The 21,759-nt window shown below is 34.9% G+C and overlaps 1 protein-coding gene across 1 annotated transcript; it reads left to right on the top strand.

Moving 5' to 3' along the window:
* Nucleotides 1-12,646: 12,646 nt before the first annotated feature.
* On the top strand, nt 12,647-20,080 carry LOC147382088 (palmitoyl-acyl carrier protein thioesterase, chloroplastic-like). The gene is made up of 7 exons (XM_086429578.1): nt 12,647-12,886; nt 13,472-13,989; nt 14,259-14,392; nt 14,792-14,905; nt 15,120-15,291; nt 15,752-15,820; nt 19,491-20,080. The coding sequence occupies exons 2-7, from the start codon at nt 13,492-13,494 to the stop codon at nt 19,767-19,769; spliced, it is 1,266 nt and encodes a 421-aa protein (XP_086285704.1). The 5' UTR covers nt 12,647-12,886; nt 13,472-13,491; the 3' UTR covers nt 19,770-20,080.
* Nucleotides 20,081-21,759: the final 1,679 nt, after the last annotated feature.

The following is a 21,759-nucleotide window of genomic DNA, read 5'->3' on the forward strand; positions in this document are numbered from 1 at the left end:
AAAATTCAAGGAAAAAGAAAATAATTTAAAAGGAAATGTCACACAAGGGGCATTTGGGTTTTTGAGCCTCAAGTTTCCTTTCTTTTTATACCCAGTCCTAAGCTTACCCATGAAAGTCCTCCTAAGTACCGTGCGAGAAGTCAAGGAAGATAGCAAAGCATGATCAACAGCAACTCCAGAAGTTCAGACAGGAAGAAAAAAAAGAGAGCCTGCTAGGTTGAAAACCCAAAAGGGCAACTTAGGCAAAAATTAAAGCAAGCTCGCGAGGTTAAAAATCTGAAAGGATGATCTTGCCAACAATCAAAGCAAGGAAAAAAGAAAAAATTGTAAGCTCGCTAGATCGAAAACCTAAAAAGGCGATCTAGGTAAAAGCTAGAGCATGCTCGCTAGATTGAAAACCTGAATAGGCAATCTAGGTAAAACTTAGAGCTATCAAAAAATAAAAGAAAATCTCCGTTGAGTTGAGAAGCTGAAAAGGTAGCCCGTGCCGAAATATCAGAAGTCCGAATGATCAAGTTTCAATATCCAGTTTGAACCAAATATAGACTCAGTGGATACTAGTATCTCGTCTATGATTGATCTGAAGAGTTTCATGTCCTTAAGCGAATCGACGGGGAGAAAGAACAAATTCTATGATGAATTTCAGAAAGAAATATTTTGTTCCAATTTCTTTGAGCCTGACTCAAAATCTTCAATATAAAAAGTCAAAATTAAAAGTTAAAACTTTATTGCGCTTGCGGTAATCAAGGATTTCAAACTTTCATAAAAAGGGCACTTCATTTTTCTTTAGAGTACAGTTTCCCCCTTAGTTATACTAGGGGCATTTATTTTCAAATTATGTTCGATTATCCCCAGTACAATGTTCCTTGTCAAACTAAGGGCATTTTTGTTCTAATGTCAATTTCAACCCCAAAGGATAAGGTTAACTTTGAGTTAAAGGTTACCCTCTTGATAGCAATTTTAAAAACTCCTCAGATTCAAAGAGAGTTAAAATGTTTATCGGACCTTCATAAAATCTAACTTTTTATTAAAAAAAAAATCAAATGAGAGGTTAATCCCCCGTTTGTTCCCAAAAAAATTAGTTCATTACTCTTTCACTCCAAGTAGGTAGAGTAGAACTTCCAAAAAAAAATTAGTTCATTACTCTTTCTCCCTGGGCAGGTAGAGTAGGACTCCCAAAAAAATTAGTTCATTACTCTTTCACCCCGAGTAGGTAGAGTAGAACTTCCAAAAGAAAATTAGTTCATTACTCTTTCACCCTGAGCAGGTAGAGTAGGACTCCCAAAAAAATTAGTTCATTACACTTTCACTCCGAGTAGGTAGAATAGAACTTCCAAAAAAAAAAAATTTAGTTCATTACTCTTTCACCCTGGGCAGGTAGAGTAGGATTCCCAAAAAAATTAGTTCATTACTCTTTCACTCCGAGTAGGTAGAGTAGAACTTCCAAAAAAAAATTAGTTAATTACTCTTTCACTCCGAGTAGGTAGAGTAGAACTTCCAAAAAAAAATTAGTTCATTACTCTTTCACCCTGGGCATGTAGAGTAGGACTCCCAAAAAAAATTAGTTCATTACTCTTTCACTCCGAGTAGGTAGAGTAGAACTTCAAAAAAAAAAATTAGTTCATTACTCTTTCACCCTGGGCAGGTAGAGTAGGACTCCCAAAAAAATTAGTTCATTACTCTTTCACCCTGGGCAGGTAGAGTAGGACTCCCAAAAAAATTAGTTCATTACTCTTTCACTCCGAGTAGGTAGAGTAGAACTTCCCAAAATAATTAGTTCATTACTCTTTCACCCTAGACAGGTAGAGTAGGACTCCCAAAATAATTAGTTCATTACTCTTTCACTCCAAGTAGGTAGAGTAGAACTTCCCAAAATAATTAGTTCATTACTCTTTCACCCTAGGCAGGTAGAGTAGGACTCCTAAAAAATTAGTTCATTACTCTTTCACTCCAACTAGGTAGAGTAGAACTTCCAAAAAAAATAGTTTATTACTCTTTCACCCTGGGCAGGTAGAGTAGGACTCCCAAAAAAAAATTTAGTTCATTACTCTTTCACCCTGGGCAGGTAGAGTAGGACTTTCAAAAAAATTAGCTTATTACTCTTTCACCTAGGGTAAGTAGAGTAAGACATTAAATTTTGCTCAGATTATGCTCACTTTTGCTAAGATTTTGCTCAATTTATGCTTAGATTTTACTCAGATTATGCTCAGGTTATGCTCAAATTATACTCAGATTTTACTCAGTTTCATACAATGCACACACTTGCACATTTGCACTTTTTAGTCAGGGAGAATTCTTTAAAATTCAAGGATCTGACACTGTCAATGAGAGTTTACGCTCAAGGACCTGACAACCTTTTAGTTCGGGGAGAGTTTTACCCTCAAGGATCCGAACACCCTAACGAATTGCTAAATCAGGCTGCAAAATGAACTGTCACTAGCTTTGGCATTCGGATATCGCACTATCTACCAAAATAGATTTGCTATCTAGTTTGCTTCAACCCTCTGCTAAAGAGGGGCATCTGTAGACACCCCATTTTTGCATCCGCCTGATTAATCAACTCGTCAATCCGATCGCAATGATTCCCAATGATGGATGTGTATTCCATTGCTTTATTTAGTTACCAGATGTGTTTCAGAAATCTAGATGAGGTATCTCGAATTGATAAAACCTTAGAAACCACGCTACGCTAGGAAAATACGACTCCAGAAACATAGAAATCATCATCTTGCAGACTAAAAAGAAGTTTCACGATAAAAATCACTAAAAATTGACCAAATTACCAAAATACCCCTAACCTCAAAAAAACTCTAGAGCCTACGTTACGCTTAGGAAAACTCTCTCAAACACATAAAATAACAAATCAAAATCAAATAAATCATTTCACCAATTTTAACAGAATTCAACAAAATTACAAAAATGCCCCTCATAAAGTTCACGTCCATTTCACACAAAAAACTTCATAAATGACACAAACCAATAGTTCCATTGAATTTCTTACGAAAAATCGATTCTAAAACATCCTAGAACATTAAAAACTGACTTAAAACGTGAAAAGTCATCTCCGAGGGCAAAACGGTAATTTCACAATTTTCATAATTAAAATTTTTGAAATTAATAAATAAAACATTAAATAATTAAAGTGAAACATTAATGAAATTAATTTAAAATTTTGAACTAAAAAAATCGATCAATCGGGCTCTCATAAAAAATTGTTGAGGGTTCGTGAGATATTTCTTTAAGGACCCCTCCATTTGGGGGTCCAAAGAATTAAAGATATAATAGAGGGGGGTGCTCCAAAAATTTAAAGTCAATCAAGCAAGACTAAAGTCAAGATATTAAAATCAACCAAGCAAGACTAAAGTCAAGATATTAAAGTCAATCAAATAAGACTAAAGTCAAAATTAAAGTCAATCTCATAAGACTAAAGTCAAAATCCTAATCTAAATTAATCAAGTCAATCTCATAAGACTAAAGTCAAAATCCTAAATCAAAACCCTAATCTAAACTAATCAAGTCAATCTCATAAGACTAAAGTCAAAATCCTAAGTCAAAGTCCTAAAGACTGAAAGCGCCCTCGATCCGCGGGGTGCGCGGATCCGCTTTTGACTCTTGAGGTTTGGGAGTCGCCACCTAGTTATTGTGGTCTAGGAACCAAACTGACTCTAACATGGATAAAAAGAACTAATCTACCACAAAAATCTGAATTCGGGGATCATGTTACGGGGTTGGAAGGTGTTAGGCACCAACCCCGCCCGGCCAAAGTCGGTCTCTACTAACTTCCCAAATATATCACATTGCTAAAAACCTAGATAAAAATAAAAAATTACATACCTTTCCGATAGCAAGGATTTTGTTCCCTCAGATCTGACAAAAAGAGCTCCTTGTACTGTACTCCCTTGCTTCGTTCTGTCTCCAGATTTGACTTCGGATCTCCTAGATCAAGGTATCTCCTTGTTTTTTGATCTGAACTCTTCAAGTTTGTTGCGGATTTGGGGGTGTTTTTGGAGGGATTTTAGGTGTTTTCTAGACTAAAATTGAAGGAGGGATGTTAGGTAAGGAGTTGGGACTCCAAAACGAGGGTTTATGGGGGGCTAGGGGAGCTTCTAGACCTACTTCTCTTAGGGTTTATGATTTGATACAAAAATAGGGTGTGAGCACCTCTATTTATAGAATTTTTTTAAGGTTGATTTGGATAGAGTTAGTGTTTAATTAGAGATCTTTTAATCAAAGTTGTGTTTTAGTTAAAATTATTTTAGGTAGAATTGTGTTTTAATTAGAATTGTTTTAAGTAGAATTGTTTTTAAGTTAGAACTCTATTAGATAGAGTTATTATTTAATTAGAATTCTATTATGACTTTTGGTCTTATTTGATTGACTTTTAATGTTTTGACTTTAGTCTTAATTGATTGACTTTTAATATTTTGACTTCAGTCTTGCTTAATTGACTTTAATTTTGACTTTAGTCTCACTTGATTGACTTTAATACTTTGACTACATTCTTTTTTGATTGACTTTAAATTTTTGGAGAACCCCCTTCCATTATTTCTTTAATTCTTTGGACCCCCAAATGGAGGGGTCCTTAAAGAAATATCCCACGAACCCTCAACAATTTTACCCGAAAGTCCGATTGATCGATTTTTTAATTCAAAATTTTAAATTAATTTCATCAATGTTTCACTTTAATTATTTAATATTTTATTTATTAATTTCGGAATTTTTTAATTATGAAAATTGTGAAATTACCGTTTTACCCCCGGAGAGGACTTTTCACGTTTAAGTCGGTTTTTAATGTTCTAGGATGTTTTAGAATCGATTTTTTGTAAGGAATTCAATGGAAATATTATTTTGTGTTATTTATGAAATTTTTTGTGTGAAATGATTGTGAACTTTATGAGGGGCATTTTCGTAATTTTGTCAAATTCTATTAAAATTGGTGAAATGATTTATTTGGTTCCGATTTGTTATTTTATGTGTTCGAGAGAGTTTTCCTAAGCGTAACGTAGGCTCTAGGGTTGTTTTGAGGTTAGGGGTATTTTGGTAATTTGGTAATTTTTTAGTGATTTCTATCGTGAAGTTTCTTTTTGGTCTGCAAGATGATGATTTCTATGTTTCTGGGGTCGTATTTTCCTAGCGTAGCGTGGTTTCTAAGGTTTTGTCAATTCAAGATACCTCATCCGGATTTCTGAAACACATCTGGTAACAAAATAAAGCAACGGAATACACATCCATCATTGTGAATCATTGCAATCGGATTGACGAGTTGATTAATCAGGCGAGTGCAAAAATGGGGTGTCTACAAAGACTAAGTCCATCTCATGAGACCAAAGGCAAAACCCTAATTAAAACTCTAAAAGAAACCCTAATCAAACCCAAATGCTTCTAAAAACTTTATAAATAGGAACCTCCACACCCTATTTTCGTATCAAAGAAAAAACCCTAGGAAAAGTAGGTGAAGAAGCTTCCACAACCTCTTCAAAACCCTAATTTTGGAGCCTCAACTCCTTACCTAACACCCCTGCTATGATTTTAACCTAAAAAACACCTAAAAACCTCTCAAAAACATCCCAAAATCACAACAAATTCGAAGCACCCAGATCCAAGAAGAAGATACCTTACCTCGGAGATCAGGAATCAGATCCGGAGATAGAACGAAGTAAGGAACACGGTACAAGGAGCCGTTTTCACCAGATCTGAGGGAATAGTACTTTTGCAGATCGAATGTAAGATTTTTCATTATTTTTTTAATCTAGGTTTGTCATTAGCGATGTAGATTTATTTGGGATAAGTAGAGACCGGCAATGGTTGGGCGGGGTTGGTGCCTAACACCTTCCAACCCCGTAACATGATCCTCGGATTCAGATTTTTTGTAGAAGATTAGTTCATTATCCATTTTAGAGTCAGTTTGGTTCCTAAACCATAATAACTAGGTGGCGACTCCCAAACCTCAAGGGTCAAAAGCGGATCCGCGCACCCCGCGGATCGAGGGCGCTTTCAGATTGCATGCTAGAAAACTAAATATTTATTCCTTGTACTTGTAATGTTAATTTTTATTTTATTTTCAAAATGAAAAGTATATGTGTGTGTGTGTGTGTATAACTATATTGGGATATATTAAAAAGTATGTAAATGCCTGAAAGGATAGTTTGTCATGTCATTTCCGAAGTGATATATTATCCTAGGATGTACTGTTGGAATGGTAAAATCTTATGTAGTATGAGATGCATAAGAGAGTAACATCACAATAGAGATTTGAGAGATATGTGAACTATGTAATGTAAATGTAGTTTGTAAATGAATAGATATCGTATGAGAATCACATATCCATCTGATGGGCTTAGATTAAGATGAAGTAGTCAAACATATTGAAATTTCATGAATGGACCTGTACATTATGGTCACAGTCAACAACCAACCCAAGCCGAATAAATGGTCACCAAAATGTGGAAAATATAGCGATCGACCACAAAATCAAGACCTAACGGTGGGATTCCACATCGATGAAGTTTAGGATAATCAAATCCTAACGAAGAGATATCCAGTCATGATTCTCAACATTCTTATCATCTACACTACCATTGTTTGGTATTTAACTCTATTAGAAATGTCATATGGTTTAAAATTTAATTGTTTATAAATTGTGAATTTACTTATGTTTGCAACATCACTTCATATAATTGTACTCATGTTTACATTGAAAAATCTTGCAAAGTTTTAAATGCTTTAGAATAATTGATTATTTCATCCCTTAGGGATTATTAGTAATAGTTGTTTACCTGCTGGGTAACTTCCTCGTGACACACCTTACGATTTCAATTGCAAATCCACCATCATTTGAGGAGCATTATAAAGAGCCTTTAGAGGAGTTCTAGCTTATGGGATAGACGATCAAAGTCCACTCCTAGGCGAGCATTGGAACTATTTCTATTAGCGTAGTTGTAGTTTAGGTTTTAAGGTCTTTTGCTTTATTTTTGAGTGAAAAGGTAGGATTTGATGTTAATGAGAGGACACTTATATATTGACAACGTTATGTCGTTTCTTTCTACTATTATGTTTTCAGTTTAATATTTGAGTATGCTGAAAGTGCCTTCGATCCGTGGGTGGGTGTAGATCCGATTTTTGGGAGTCATCACTTAATTTTATGGTCTATGAACCAGAAATTAACTCAAAATATATAAAATAAAATCTACGAAGAAATTGTGATAACGGGGATCAAGTTATAAGGTTGGAAGGTGTTAGGCACCAATCCCACCCACTAAAAGGTGGTCTCTTCTATTTTCAAAAAATCTACATTACAAAAATGGCCTAAATCTATAATAAAGATAAGAAAATTAAATGTTTTACTTGTGTGATTGTGGCAATTGGTTCCCTTAGAAATTGGCAGTGAGCATTCCTTGTGCGAAGTTTGTCGGTCTGTATCTGCTCCTAAATCTTTATTACTGACAAGCCATAGCAATAACACCTATCAAGGCAATTTCCTAGTACCATGACCAAAATGAACTCTTGCTTCCATCATTTCTTCCAAATTTATGTTCTTTTCACAACGTAGGCTAGTTTTATTACCCGTAATGAATACAATCGATTCATCTCTAGTCCCTTCTATCGTTTTTCAAGAATCAAAGAAAGATATTCAAAAAATAAATAGTTCTTGTGTTATGACTTGGAATAAGCGTTTCTCTTTATAGGAACAGAATAAAATTCTTTTATGTCCTTCTCTTCTAGAATTTGATGTGATGGAAAGCTGGGTGGCTTACATTTTTATAGTTAATCGATGCAAGTTTTGACACGATCTGTTCAGCCGTATACTATTGTTACATTGCTCCTGAACTCAGAGACGATAACTTATTTTTCTAGATTTGGGTGTTTTCTGACCTTTTTGGGTGTTTTTTAAGGTTTGTTAGGTGTTTTTGAGTTGAAAATCAAGGTTTGATAGTATAAGTATGAATTGGGGTTTCAAATTTAGGGTTTTAGGAAGTTTCTAACCTATTTTTTCTGGGATTTCTGAAAATCTACGAGATTTGGTAGTAAAGTTCCCTTTTATAGAAGTTTTAGATATGGTTAGAGTTAGATTAGGTTTTTTTTTAATAGTCTTTCTCTAACTAATCTTCAAGTTGTTTAAAATAAGATTCAAGTGATTTTTTTATTTAGATTCGGCTTCTTTGAATTAAGTATAATTAATTTTTAAATTTGTTGGAGAACCCCCCCCCCCAAATAGAGGGTTTAGTTAATTATTTTAAATTCATTGAGACCTCCGGTAAAGAGTTCTTTAATTAAATGTCAGGTGGGCCCCACTTGAGTAAATGGGTCGTTACTTGAAACTGGCCCACTGGACTTAATTAATTGTATTTATTTGTTAAAATTTTAAATTTTGATTTATTAAGATTTTACTTTAAATTTATTAAGATTTTTAATTATTGATTTCATATTTTCAAATTTTATGATTGAAAAATTACCATTTTGCCTTTAAAGAGAGATTTTTTACATTGGAATGTCATCTTTTGACATTTTGGGATGTTTCAGAATCAATTTTTCGTAAAAAAATCATTGAAAATGTTAGTTTACGTCATTTATGAATTTTTTGCATAAAATAAGTGCGGGTCCCACGAGGGGTAATTTGGTGAATTTTTGTGGAAATTGGCAAAATAGTTTTTTTGATTTCAAGTTATCATTTTATGTGTTAAAAAAGATCTTCCTAAGCATAATGTAGGCTCTAAGAGTGTTTTGACATTAAGGGCATTTTGGTAATTTGATCATTTTTGACGATTTTTATCGTAAAGCTTCTTTTAGTCCCAAAATGATGATTTCTATGTTTTGGATCACATTTTCCTAGCGTAGTGTAATTTTTAAGATTTTTTTACGTTGAATATCTCATCTGAGCTTTGGAAATACATCCGGTGACAAATAGAAACCTTTAGAATATTAGTCTATCATAAGGAACCATTGTAATATGATCGATGAATTGATTAATCAAGTGGCTGTAAAAATGGGGTGTCTATATACACTCTTACACTCAAATACTTTGTGGGTATGTTATTACGCTTGTTGTTCAATGTTATTATTATTTTGCTACTATATTATCATTTTAACCGTGTGTCGTCTATTTATGTTATTATTATCTATGGGGAGTGTTATTTAGTGTCTTGAATTTTAGCTCATGATTATGGGGATTTGTGTTAGAATTTGGGGGCACTACACAATCGTGGTAAATATCCTTTACTGATAGAGTTCTTAACATTTCTCGATTGGATCATGCCAGTGTTCGTGTTTCTTCAAATTTAGAGTCATCTCTATCTATGTTTGAGGTGCCATTGTGCTTTATATGATACCAACTAAGCAACTGGTCATCAATTTTAACTTTATGAGTTGTGGGAAATCCTAAACTTGATGGTGGGCTCGATTTGCATTACTCTTGTCATCCACCTTAGGATTTTCAAGTAGTAACAACTAATCTTCTCACCTCTTATAAGCTCAATATTGGGGACCTAAACTACAGATGCATATTTTGAACATAATCGATGCCTATCGAACAAATTAAAAGAAAATGGTCTAAAATCTACATAACATTAATCGTACATATGGAGTTGAATATTGGATTATCAACAATAAAATGTATAGAAAATAAGAGAATTTTTTTTTGAGAAAAACCAATGATAAAATTAATATATACAAAATGACATGAATCAGGATTGGAAAAAAATATAAAAAGTTCAAAATAATTATTTTCACATTATTTATTGCCAGTAAAATCAGAAGATGGGGTGGTATTGAGGATGAACCATCTCAACATGTTAGAGTAGTATAAAAAACATAAACACCTGCTATCTTGCATGTTTTAAACATTAGTTTGTACAAATCACATGTGAAGATGAACCGTCTCAACATGTCGAGCCTTCTTTTCTGCTTGGAGCTTCATGTTGTCCTTCTATCATAAGCAATCGAAGATAAGCACATGAGAGCCCCCTCCTATGGGTGCCTGGATTTTGAATAGATATGGTTCTATGAGATACCTTATTAGTGGTCATGGTGTTATCATTAGAAATCGACAAGGTACTCTCCTCATGGCTTATGCAGGTTGCACCACATCATAGTCTATCCTATACCATGAGCTTAGAGCCATAAGAGAAAGGTTCAATCTTGCAAGTAGATTCGGGTGTGAAAGGTTGGTGATTGCTTCTAATTCTCAGCTGGCGAAATTGCTAAGTGTTCAATGTTTGCATGTTTATAGGAAAACTAACAAAGAAACAGACTACCTTTCTATAATGTATTCCACTGTCCAAGAAGCTACCTTAAGTGTCCAAGACTTTAGTGATGAAATAAATTGTATTGTGGAGGATGATGCGAATGGGCGATCCTATGTAAGATTTTGATTTCTCTTCTTTCTTGTGGCTAGGGGTTTGCTTAAACCCTCGATTACCTTCCAAAAATAATCATTGCATAGAGTTTTGATTTATGCTTCTTCCCTCAACCATGAGCATGATAAATGAAGACCAATGATGGTACTCCCTACGAAGAAGCACTTTGGTACAAGTTGAAAATTTTAATATAACGAGAGCTAAGTCAAACTTGTGTAAATTATGGTAGTAAAAAAATATACTAAGACTTATACTTGAAAAAATACTCCTAAATAGTCAAGTAAAGCCTTTATTGATGATTGTAACAATAGATCTAATAGTTTATTAAAACACTTTAGTTTAATATGATTTTTGTGATTTAGCATTGGAAAGTAGGTTATGACCATCTAAAGGTGCAAGCTTGCTAAGTTGGTTAAAGTTTGTGAGTGTTAATAATACAATGATTTGGGTTCAAAACCCTCATTCAACCACTGAATGTTAATCACTAATCCTGCTTGCTACCAAAGAAGAAAAAGGTTTTGATTGTGTTGAACAAGTGAATTTCATCATAAGACCCGCCAATAATAAATAAATAAATAAATAAATAAAAGAACTTCAAATCCATAGTTCTCAATGGACCCTAGTCCATGGTTTCATGCAGGGCTACAATCTAGGCGGGTTGGAGGCTCAATCCAAGTTGTATAATTCTCAACCCGAGCTCAACTCAACCCAACCATCGGGTTAGAACTAATTAACCCAAGCTCAACCTGAGATTGAGTTTTTAAATGGGTTGAGCTCGAGTTAGCCCAAGTTAGGTAATTTTAGACGGGTTGGGCTCATTGAGCAAGCTTAATTTCACTTTGATCAACAATAAATTTTATTTATATCTTAAAAAACAAATACCATATAAAAAACAAAATCTAGTAAATAAATTTTCACACAACCTTCAAATCCATTAATTTTTATATTATAATTTTTTTCCTTAATTTTACAAATATATTTAATAAGAGAAAATTAATATTTTAAAAATAAATAAATAGATAAAAATATTTATATGTAAATATATAACATCGGGTTCAGGTTGAATTGGATTGCTTGGAGCCTCAACCCAAATTCAATTCGAGTTGAGATTTCCTAACCTAGGCTCAACTCATTTTCCATATGGAATCTATACTCTCCCATCAATCAGGTTGAGTTCAGGTTAGTCTATCCTAGTTTCATGATCCAAATTTAGGATTAGATTGACATATGCCAAGCCTAGTTTGTATTTTTACCAATGCCATATCAAACCTATTCATAAATAGAATATATTCAAACCAACCACTAGACGTGTGAGCCTTTTCTTATTAAATTAAGCTACCTTATTTTTTATGAAATTGAATTTTCTCATATTCAACTTTATGCTTTTAGACATTTTATTTTATTTTATAATTTTTTTTGGGATAAAATTAAATGGGAGCTCGATGGAGACAAATTTTCTAAAAGAAGATGGGTTTGCTAGAATCAATCATAAAACGTGATTTCCAAAATCGAATATCCTAACTATCTACAATATTTCCCTAAATTGATTATGTAATTGAAAATCAAAATGTCCTTTTGTAGACCAAATGTCTATATGATACAAAATATTATACATTAAATGTGAAAAAGAAGATTTTAATACAAAAACAATGGAAACAAATTTCAAAATCTCATTTCTAAGTTTAATTGCATTCTGATTTTATGATCCAAACCAAATTCCAAGATAAAATTAAGTGGGGGCTATAATAGATTTTAAATTTAGGTTGATAGAATCATAGAAAGGAGTCCGACAGCCAACTTCAAAAAACTCTTCGCTATATTTATGTAACACCCCTACTTTTTCATCAATATTTGCAATACCTCCTTGGATAGATACGTCACAACGGGATGCCCGCTTCAAAATTATTTCCTCATAGAAACTGTTTTTCAAAATTCAAAATCTTAATTATCAACACTATTTCCCTAAAATTACCTTTTTATACCCCAATTTCTACATATACGAAATATTATGTATTAAATTAAAAAAATACTAAATTTACAAATCTCATTTGTAAGTTTATCATATTATATTAATTGCGTACCATTTTATAATTAAACAAAATTCCAAGAAACCCTCTTTGATGTAAATCTTAGTCAAGGCCACACGTCTGAGTCCCTTTCAGAACTGACCCACCATTTGAGCGCATCATGTAATTAAAAGAATTAGAAAGGGTATTTGAGTAATTTTGAAATTATAGTAACGTAGACCAAGAGAATCCATGTGGTTACTATATAAAGTGAACCATTTTTTATTTTTTGTTACAGATGATTCCCGAACACTGCTTGACCTAAAACACCGCTGGTCCCAAGATCTCACTCTCTCTCTAATCTGACTGTCGTCTCCTGTCTCTCCATCTCTGGAAAAAACCGAAAATCTCGAAAACCCTGAAGGCTTAAAAGAACGTAAAAGACGGGAAAAAGAAAATTAAATCAAGCAAAAACTGTCGAAATTTCTGCAACTAAAACGGGATTTGTATTCTGTCGATCTGATCTAGGTACGTGGTTTCTTCCTTTGTGTCTTATTATTTCACCTGATCCGAGCTCTGATATAATCTAGGGTTTGAACAAAGTTTCTATTAATTTTTTTTTAAGGTTTTAATGAAAATGTTACTTAGATTTTCTTTCATTTTTTTTAGGGTTGTGACATTATTTATTTAACGGGTTATTTTGGATTTTTTAGGTTTTGATAAAAATGTGACATATATTTTCTTTCATTTTTAGTTTTTATTTTTTTTTCTTTCTTGAAATATGGATCTGATGGTATTTTAATGGATTTTTGAATGTTTTTTTAACGAAAATTTGTAGTTTTTCGAATAGTTAATTGAAGTTTTTCATTAATTTGCTGTCTAAATTCTCAAGATTAAATTTTTCTCATTTTTTTTTGGTTCTTCTGGTTCGATATTGAACCAGTTTTTCTTTTCTTCTGTTTCCTTCTTCGTTAGTTTTTTTTTTTAATGGTGACAGATCCGCTGAGAAGAATGAGAATGTTTTTATTCCATTTTTAAAATTAAAATTTTTTTTGGTGCATTTGGGTTTAGAATCTTAAGATTTTAAAAGTTTTTTCTTATATTTGTTTGCAGAGTACTGATCTTTTCTCGTCATGGTTGCCACCGCTGCCACGTCAGCATTCTTCCCTGCTGCTTCGGCATCATCGGCTAAGGCGTCTATGATGCTTGGTGGAGGATCAGACAATTTAGATCCTCGAGGAATCACTTCCTCGAAACCTGCTTCATCTGGAGGTTTAAAGGTTAAGGTTAACGCCCAAGCCCCTTCCAAGGTCAATGGGACCAAAGTCGGTTTAACAACACCTATGAAGAACGAGGAAGATACTCCATCGCCTCCTCCGAGAACATTTATCAACCAATTGCCCGATTGGAGTGTGCTTCTTACCGCCATCACTGCGATGTTCTTGGCAGCTGAGAAGCAGTGGACGCTTCTTGATTGGAAGCCAAGACGACCCGATATGCTTGTAGACCCATTTGGCCTTGGGAGTTTAGTTCAGGATGGACTCGTTTTCCAACAGAATTTCTCGATAAGATCGTATGAGATATGTGCTGATCGGACGGCTTCCATAGAAACAATAATGAATCATTTACAGGCAGGGGCATAAATATTATCCTTTTAATATTTTTATTTCATATAAATTGTATGTTTGTGTGTTTGAGTCCTCACAGACCTGAGCATGTTTAGGAAACAGTTCTTAACCGTGCTAAAAGCTGTTAGGCATAGTTACACAACCCTAACCATAGCTTATTTTTCCCTAATTTTAACGGATTTATTTTCCGTTGCCGACTTATTGGCCGAACCCCTACTTGGTGACTATGGGTACAAGTATGTTCGAGTCCTCACAGACTTCGGTATGCGCAGGAAACAGCTCTTAACCATGTTAAGACTGCTGGGTTGCTGGGTGATGGTTTTGGTTCGACGCCAGAGATGAGTAGAAGGAATCTGATATGGGTGGTCACTAAGATGCAGGTTCTTGTGGATCGCTACCCTTCTTGGTAAGCCTTTCTGATTATTTAGGTTAACTTGTGCAAGGTGTGTCAGATTAGATTGGTCCCTCCCATTTTCCATGCCCTATCAAGCAAAGCCTTATATTATTTGCATAGACCACTGAAATACTTGAGTCATGAAAATGTTCTTGATACTTAATGTTTTTCTGTCTGTATAATTTTCACAAATTGTTTATTTCATCTGGAGGATTGAACTATTTGCTTAGTTTTGGCTTTGCAGTAACTACTTTTTACATGTTAGTATTGTTAAAATATTTTGGGATCTGGATATTTTTCTGTGACTGAAGAACTTAATATTGGATTTGCATCAACTGCTTTTGACATGCTAATTCTGTCACATTTTTTTCAAGTATTCATTTGATGGAATGTTGTTTTTGGCCTCAACAGGGCGGACGTTGTTCAAGTAGACACTTGGGTTTCAGCGTCTGGAAAAAATGGTATGCGTCGTGATTGGCTTGTCCGCGATTGCAAAAATGGTGAAACCCTCACACGAGCTACCAGGTTGGAAATGGCTAGAAGCTTATGATAGTACTAACATTCAGCAATTGATTGCCAATTTTCTTTGAAGTTCTATTAGATCTATGATCTATCTTAGATTTTCATATTTTGGTTAATTGCAATTTCTTTATTCTGGTTTTAAAATCAAATGGTCGTTTTCTAAGTATCTTATTGGATTTGTGGTGCTTTTGGCATTCTTTATTTTGACCTCATGCAGTGTGTGGGTGATGATGAATAAAAAAACAAGGAGATTATCCAAAATACCAGAGGAAGTTAGAGGAGAATTAGAGCCTTACTTTATGGATTGTGCCCCTGTTTTGGATGATGATAGCAGGAAACTACCAAAGCTTGATGACGGCACAACAGATTATGTTCGAAAGGGTTTAACTGTAAGCCTTAGTTTGGGGAAAAAATCAGGAAAATAAAAATTTATTCTTGTGGATAATATAGCAATGTATATTTCATATATTAAAAATATTATAACCAACAAAGGATTGGTAAGATGCCCAGGACCATGCCTCAGGAAGCAGAGGTCCTGACTGACGTCACCCCTTGTTGGCCACCACCCTGGAGCTTTAAAAGGCCAGGTACACAAGGCACATGCTGGAAGTGGTGACGGGCGTGTCCATGGGTTTAGTCGGACTAAGTCTGGACTCCCATGTATCAAAACAAATATATTATAAATAATATTATTTTTCAAAGGTTTGTGAATAAGTCATGTTTAATCGCCGGTTGAAAGAATTGTGAATTAATTACGACTTTTTCAAATAATTGGAGAATTTTTTCACTATGTTTGTAACTCAGCTCACATTTTTATATCTAACAATGACCTGTATTCCAAAATTGCAGCCTCGATGGAGTGATTTGGATGTCAATCAGCATGTGAACAACGTCAAATATCTTGGCTGGATTCTTGAGGTAGACCTTGCCAAGCAACTTTCTTTTTCTATTATTATCTTTTTGGGTGTCTTGCAATCAGATATATGGTGCATTTATTTTTCCTGGAAGGATGGGTTGAGACCAGTAATTTCTGGTTCTTAGCTCTGTAAGGAAATAATTTACTATGAATAGATCACAACTAAATGGTAGCCATGAGATTTTATGACCGGCGTTCACGTGTTCAGAGGCAACTATGTTTTTTCCCCAAAATTCTGAATCACATCTTTTGCTTTTTGAAAGATTTGGAGTTCTGTTCATCCTAATTCATTCTTAGATGTCGAAAATATGATGTAAATATTTTTTAATTAGCCATACGATTTAGACTATGATATAGGCATGTGTCTTCTTGTCCATTACACAGATATGGAGTGTCTCACAGGATGCCTTTGAGAATCCCAAAATGCATGGACCTTTATGTGCACCATGTGGCACCTGATTATGTTTTGATAGGTATAGGGTTAGTGGTTAGCAAATGAAGTTGGGTTCAAGGGGGTTTGAACCTATGACGTGAGAACGACACACACTCCACATGTCTTACCACTTAATGATAATATCTGCCTGCATCACTTAGGGTGCTTTATTGGTTGCTCAATTTATGTACTCTAGTTTGCCCAATGATTGCTCTTGGTAGAATGCATGCCTCCATTTTATTTATAGGTGATCTGTATGTTCTAGGGTACAATTTTGCATGCATACATTCAGAGTATGCAGGCTAATGTGGAACAACTAGAGATTCTTGTACGATCTTGAAATTATTTAAGTAGAGTAACGTAGCTTCACACAATTAAAATACTGCCCTCTATATATTTAAAGATTCAGAACGAATGCACATTACTGATATGAAAGGTGGGATGCTTCAATTCTCCCGCCCGCCCGCCCTCCCTCCCTCTTTAATGCAACTACTTCCAACAATAGTACCAAGTTTTAAAAAACATGTCAATTCCCCTTCAATGGAATCGTCCCCTGACTACTACAGCCATATCATGTCTCTTTACACCAAAAGTATGATGAATCATTAGTAAGATAGTGGAGACTAGGGATACAATAGGATTCAAGATAGTGCAGAGTGGATACCTTACTAGCTTTCTATATTGGTCTTCCCCATGGAGCATGATACAAAAGCCAGTTAATCTGTGACTTGGTCATTGAAGGGATCAATCAGTGCCATAGCTCATGGAAAGTTAGTTTATCGAATTGGTGACAATTGTCCTCGATAAAAAGCATCCTTGCTGGTATCCTGATTTGGTTGTCATCCCCTTTCTCTATCCCTAGAAGGTGGAAGGGAGATTGGAGAAGTTGATTAGGGATTTGTTTTGCAACGACAAATCAGGAAAGTGTAAATTCCACATGGTTAAGTGGAAAGTAATTTGTACTTGTAAGGATCAAGAAGGTTTAGATATTAACAATCTCTAGGAAATGAATGTGACGTTGCTTGGACATTCGTCGTGGAGGTTTGGGATGGACAATCGAAGGTCAAGGCAAAATTTGGTTGGGAAGGCAAGGGTTTCAAAAGGGTTGTTTGGATGTGGAGTTTTTTTTTTTTTTTTTTTTGATAGATATTTGGATGCGGAGCTTAGAATCTCCCCAAATTTAGAAAAAATAAGTATCATTTAGGGCAGGGATAGGCAATAGAGACCGGTTTTAGGATTTTAGTTGGTGTGGCCAATCAGCCATACAAGGTTAGTTTCTTGGCTTATATTTTGTCTTATCCATGAAACAAATTCTCAATTGTGAAATTCAAGAGGCATTTTTTGTGTTCTTTAGTATTATTATTATTTGGGGAGAGGTGGAGGGGGGGAATCTCTTTTGTGGATGCCAAGAAAGTGCTTTGGAGATTTGCTCCGTTCACAATCTGTTGGGGGATTTGGAAAGAGTGGAATAGTAGGTGTTTGAAGGAAGGGTAGAGGAAGCCTCAACTGTGTCTTTTTCAATCCTTTCTTGTTTGTTTTATTGGTGTAAGGTGTTTGTTGAGTTTAGGGGAGGTTTTTTTTTTTTTGATGATTTTGTTCCTAGATGGGATTGGATCTGTTCTATTCCTTTTACTTAGTTTAATTCCTTTGTAACCTTTAGTTGGTCTTCTCGATCAGTTTATCAATAAATTTTGTTACCTATCAAAAAAAAAGTTTGTGGGTTCGTGGAAAGAGAGAATCTTTCCAGAAGATCATCATATCTACAGTGGTGAATTTTACCCTTTAATCAAGTATAACTCTGAGATCAATCTTGGCTGAGCAAATCAACTTTCTCTCCTTCCTTGCTTGTTATCTTCTCCCTCAAGCACTGGTGTGGTTCCTGTCAAAGTGTCTTCAATGCCTAAATTAGAAACAAATTAGCACTGGAAGAAAACTCACGCAATCCAAAAGTCAGCCGCACTACCATCTCTTCTCTATTTATAGGGATCCTCCCCTTCTTGCCTCGATTTGGCAGTTTCCTTGTACCACGTTTCCTTTCATTCTTCATGGAGATTTTTTCCATAATTTTACGAATCTTTCCTTGTCTACTTCTGAGTTTTTGCTGAAGGTTACATCCGCACGTTGCTTCTGTTAGAAACCCTACAATCCCAGACGGGACTGGTTCCTGCCTGGGATCCCAGCAGAGCCATGTAAGCATGTGCGCTGCCTGTCACCTACAATCTCAGCCTGCTTTTTCTCCAAGGGTCTTTGCTGAGCCAGGACTGGATGATCTCTTATCATATGACATCATATAGACACTTGTATGGATTATATCCTTATCACATTTTACCCTATACAACATTGATTTTGGGAATTGTATTTTATTGGAGTAAGAAGTTTGGGGGAATATTTTTCGAAGATTTGTTATTTAGATGTTGGCTTGTAAGCCTGAGTGCTAAATTATGATCCTTTGGTCATTTTCTGTGCAGTGATTGATCACGGTCAAGGTGACCATTGTAGCTGGCTTTTTCAATAATAAAAGTTCATACTTTTCAAAAAAATGTAAGAAAGAATTTTGTCACTTTCCATTCATAAATAGTCCCCACATATCATCCTCAAGACAAGCAACGTTCAAAGGGTCATTGAGCCATTTTACCTGTTTTTGCTGACGATCTGCTTGTAACTGGTGGTCCATTGAGTTGCCTTGATCGCATCTTTTGTTGAACTTGATTATTAAGGTCTGTAAAGAATCTGCTTGTAACTGGTGTTGGTGACCCATTGAGCTGTCTGGATCATGGCTTCAGTTGAATTATCAAATTCTGTATAGATTCAGACTCTGGAAACCCTAGACCCAATAGACTGAAAGAGTTAGTTTTACAAGACCTTTTGATTCTTTTTAATACAAGTCAAGTTTCCCTGTGTTTTTTTATTTGACCCAGAGATATTGGAGTGCTTATGACATAATTTGGTATTACGCTGCGTTACTTATAGAGCTGTAGGATAAATAAATAAATAAATAAAAAAAGAAGGAAAGAAGGATTTTACGTTTGCTTCTTGTCTCCTTTATTTATTTTACTTTTTTTTATTTTTATATTTAATTTTCCATTAAAGAGATGGATATTGCTGTGTTGCAGAGTGCTCCTCTCTCCATCTTGGAGAGTCAGGAGCTACGTTTGCTTCTTGTCTCCTTTATTTATTTTACTTTTTTTTATTTTTATATTTAATTTTCCATTAAAGAGATGGATATTGCTGTGTTGCAGAGTGCTCCTCTCTCCATCTTGGAGAGTCAGGAGCTTTCAGGCATAACCCTGGAGTATAGGAAGGAATGCGGGAGGGATAATGTGCTGCAGTCCCTCACTGCAGTCTGTGGTGGTGGTGGTGGTGGTGGTGGCTCTGAGGAAGAAGTTGGTGGGGTTGAGTGTAACCACTTACTCCGTCTTGAGAGTGGGGCTGAGATTCTGAGAGGACGGACCACATGGAGGCCTAAGCACTCCAACAACCTTGGGACTATGGGTCATATTCCGGCTGAGAGCATGTAACACCCATCCCATCTAGTCTATCTATCAGATAAACGGACAGATAGAGAGACCTCTTGTTTCTGTTTCCCAAATAGCATGTGTAGAATATTGCTTGTGTGCCCCCTACCTCAGATAATGCTTCTCCCTCCAATTTGTTTCTTCTACTTTTTAAATCTCTCTCTCACTCTCTCTCTCATTGGAAGCATGTATGTAATTAGTTCTTTCTATATATATATATATATTTTTTTTTTTCTCCTTGGAATGACATGTTTATTTGTTGTAATGAATTTGACAGAAGATAAATTATTGAGCAATGGTAGTATTTTCTTTCCCCCTCAAAACTTTCATCATAAGAGGCTCAAAGTATTGATAAATTATTTTCATCATTGTCTTGGCCCTTAACATTTATCCTTGTAGTTGAGACAAGGCTCTGGCAACTATTGAAATAATCCCCAAGGACAAAGAATTTGTCCGATTGGGTTTTTATTGGATCTCAATATTTTGATCTTGGGACGTACTGATTTATAAATACTGTGAAGTATATACTTACATTTTATTTTACTGTAGACATTGTTGATCCAGAGCTGATCAGATAGGTTATCAAAAATCAGTTCTGATCCGAAACAGGGACAGAGCTGATCAGATAGGTTATCAAATCAATCTCTCTCTCTCTCTCTCTCTCTCTCTCTCTCTATATATATATATATATATATATATATATATATATATATATATATATATATATAGTTGGGGTCAAGATCGGTATATACAAAGTTATAATGTGTTTTGTCTTATATGGGCAAAAAGATTCGGAATGGGCTGATTTTTTGTGAAGATGATCTCAATGGTAAGAACATCTTTGTAAAAAATCAGCTCATTCTAAAACTTCTAATCCCATCAAATGTGATTTACAAAAATTGGCCGGTTCGAAGTTCTTCAACTTGTAAACATAGGGTTAAAAGTTCAGAATGGACTGATTTTTAGTGAGGATGACTTCCTCACCATAGAGATCATCCTCACAAAAAAATCAGTCCATTCCGAATCTTTTTGACCATATAAGACAAACACATTGTAGCTTTTATGTGTACCGATCCTGACAATATATATATCAAACATTTTGGCAAAACATAAACATAGGTTAGAAGTTTTAGAATTGGCTGATTTTTGGTGAGGATGATATCTACGGTGAGAAGATCATCATCACCAAAAATCAGCCCATTACAAAACTTCTAACCCCATCAAAAATGATTTTAAAAAAATAGATGGTCCACGATTTTTCAACTTGTAAACATGGGGCTAGAAGTTTTGAAATGGGCTGATTTTTGGTGAGGATGATCTCCTCACCGTAGATATTATCCTCACCAAAAATCAGCCAATTCCAAAACTTCTAACCCATGTAGGACAAAAATGATTGGCTAAAATGTTTGGTGCTGAACGGGACCTTTTATATATATATATATATATGGGTCGGGTTCCTGCAACACACATTGCGACACACATATAGACAACGTGTTTGTCTTCTATGGGCAAAAATATTTGGAATGGGCTGATTTTTTGTGAGGATGATCTCTGTGATGAGGGGATCATCCTGACAAAAAATCATCCCATTCCAAAACTTGTAACCCCATCAAAATTGATTTACAAAAATTGGACGGTCTAGAAATTTCATAATGAGCTGATTTTTGGCAAGGATGATCTCCTCACCACAGAGATCATCCTCACAAAAAATCAGCCCATTACAAACATTTTTGTCCATATAAGACAAAACACGTTGTCTATATGTGTGTTGAAATGGTTGTCGTTTGAACCTGACCATATATATATATATATATATCTGGATTAGGATCTGTATACACATAAAGCTACTCATAAAGCTACAACGTGTTTTGTCTTGTCTTATATGGGCAAAAATGTTTGGAATGAACTGATTTTTTGTGAGGATGATATATACATATATATATATATATATATATATATATGAGATTGATTTAAATGTAGTGCACCTAACCAC

The sequence above is a fragment of the Akebia trifoliata genome, unplaced genomic scaffold (assembly GCF_017979445.1).
Source record: "Akebia trifoliata isolate Shusen 1 unplaced genomic scaffold, ASM1797944v1 Contig00031_ERROPOS3983021+, whole genome shotgun sequence".
NCBI classification, from domain to species: Eukaryota; Viridiplantae; Streptophyta; class Magnoliopsida; order Ranunculales; family Lardizabalaceae; genus Akebia; species Akebia trifoliata.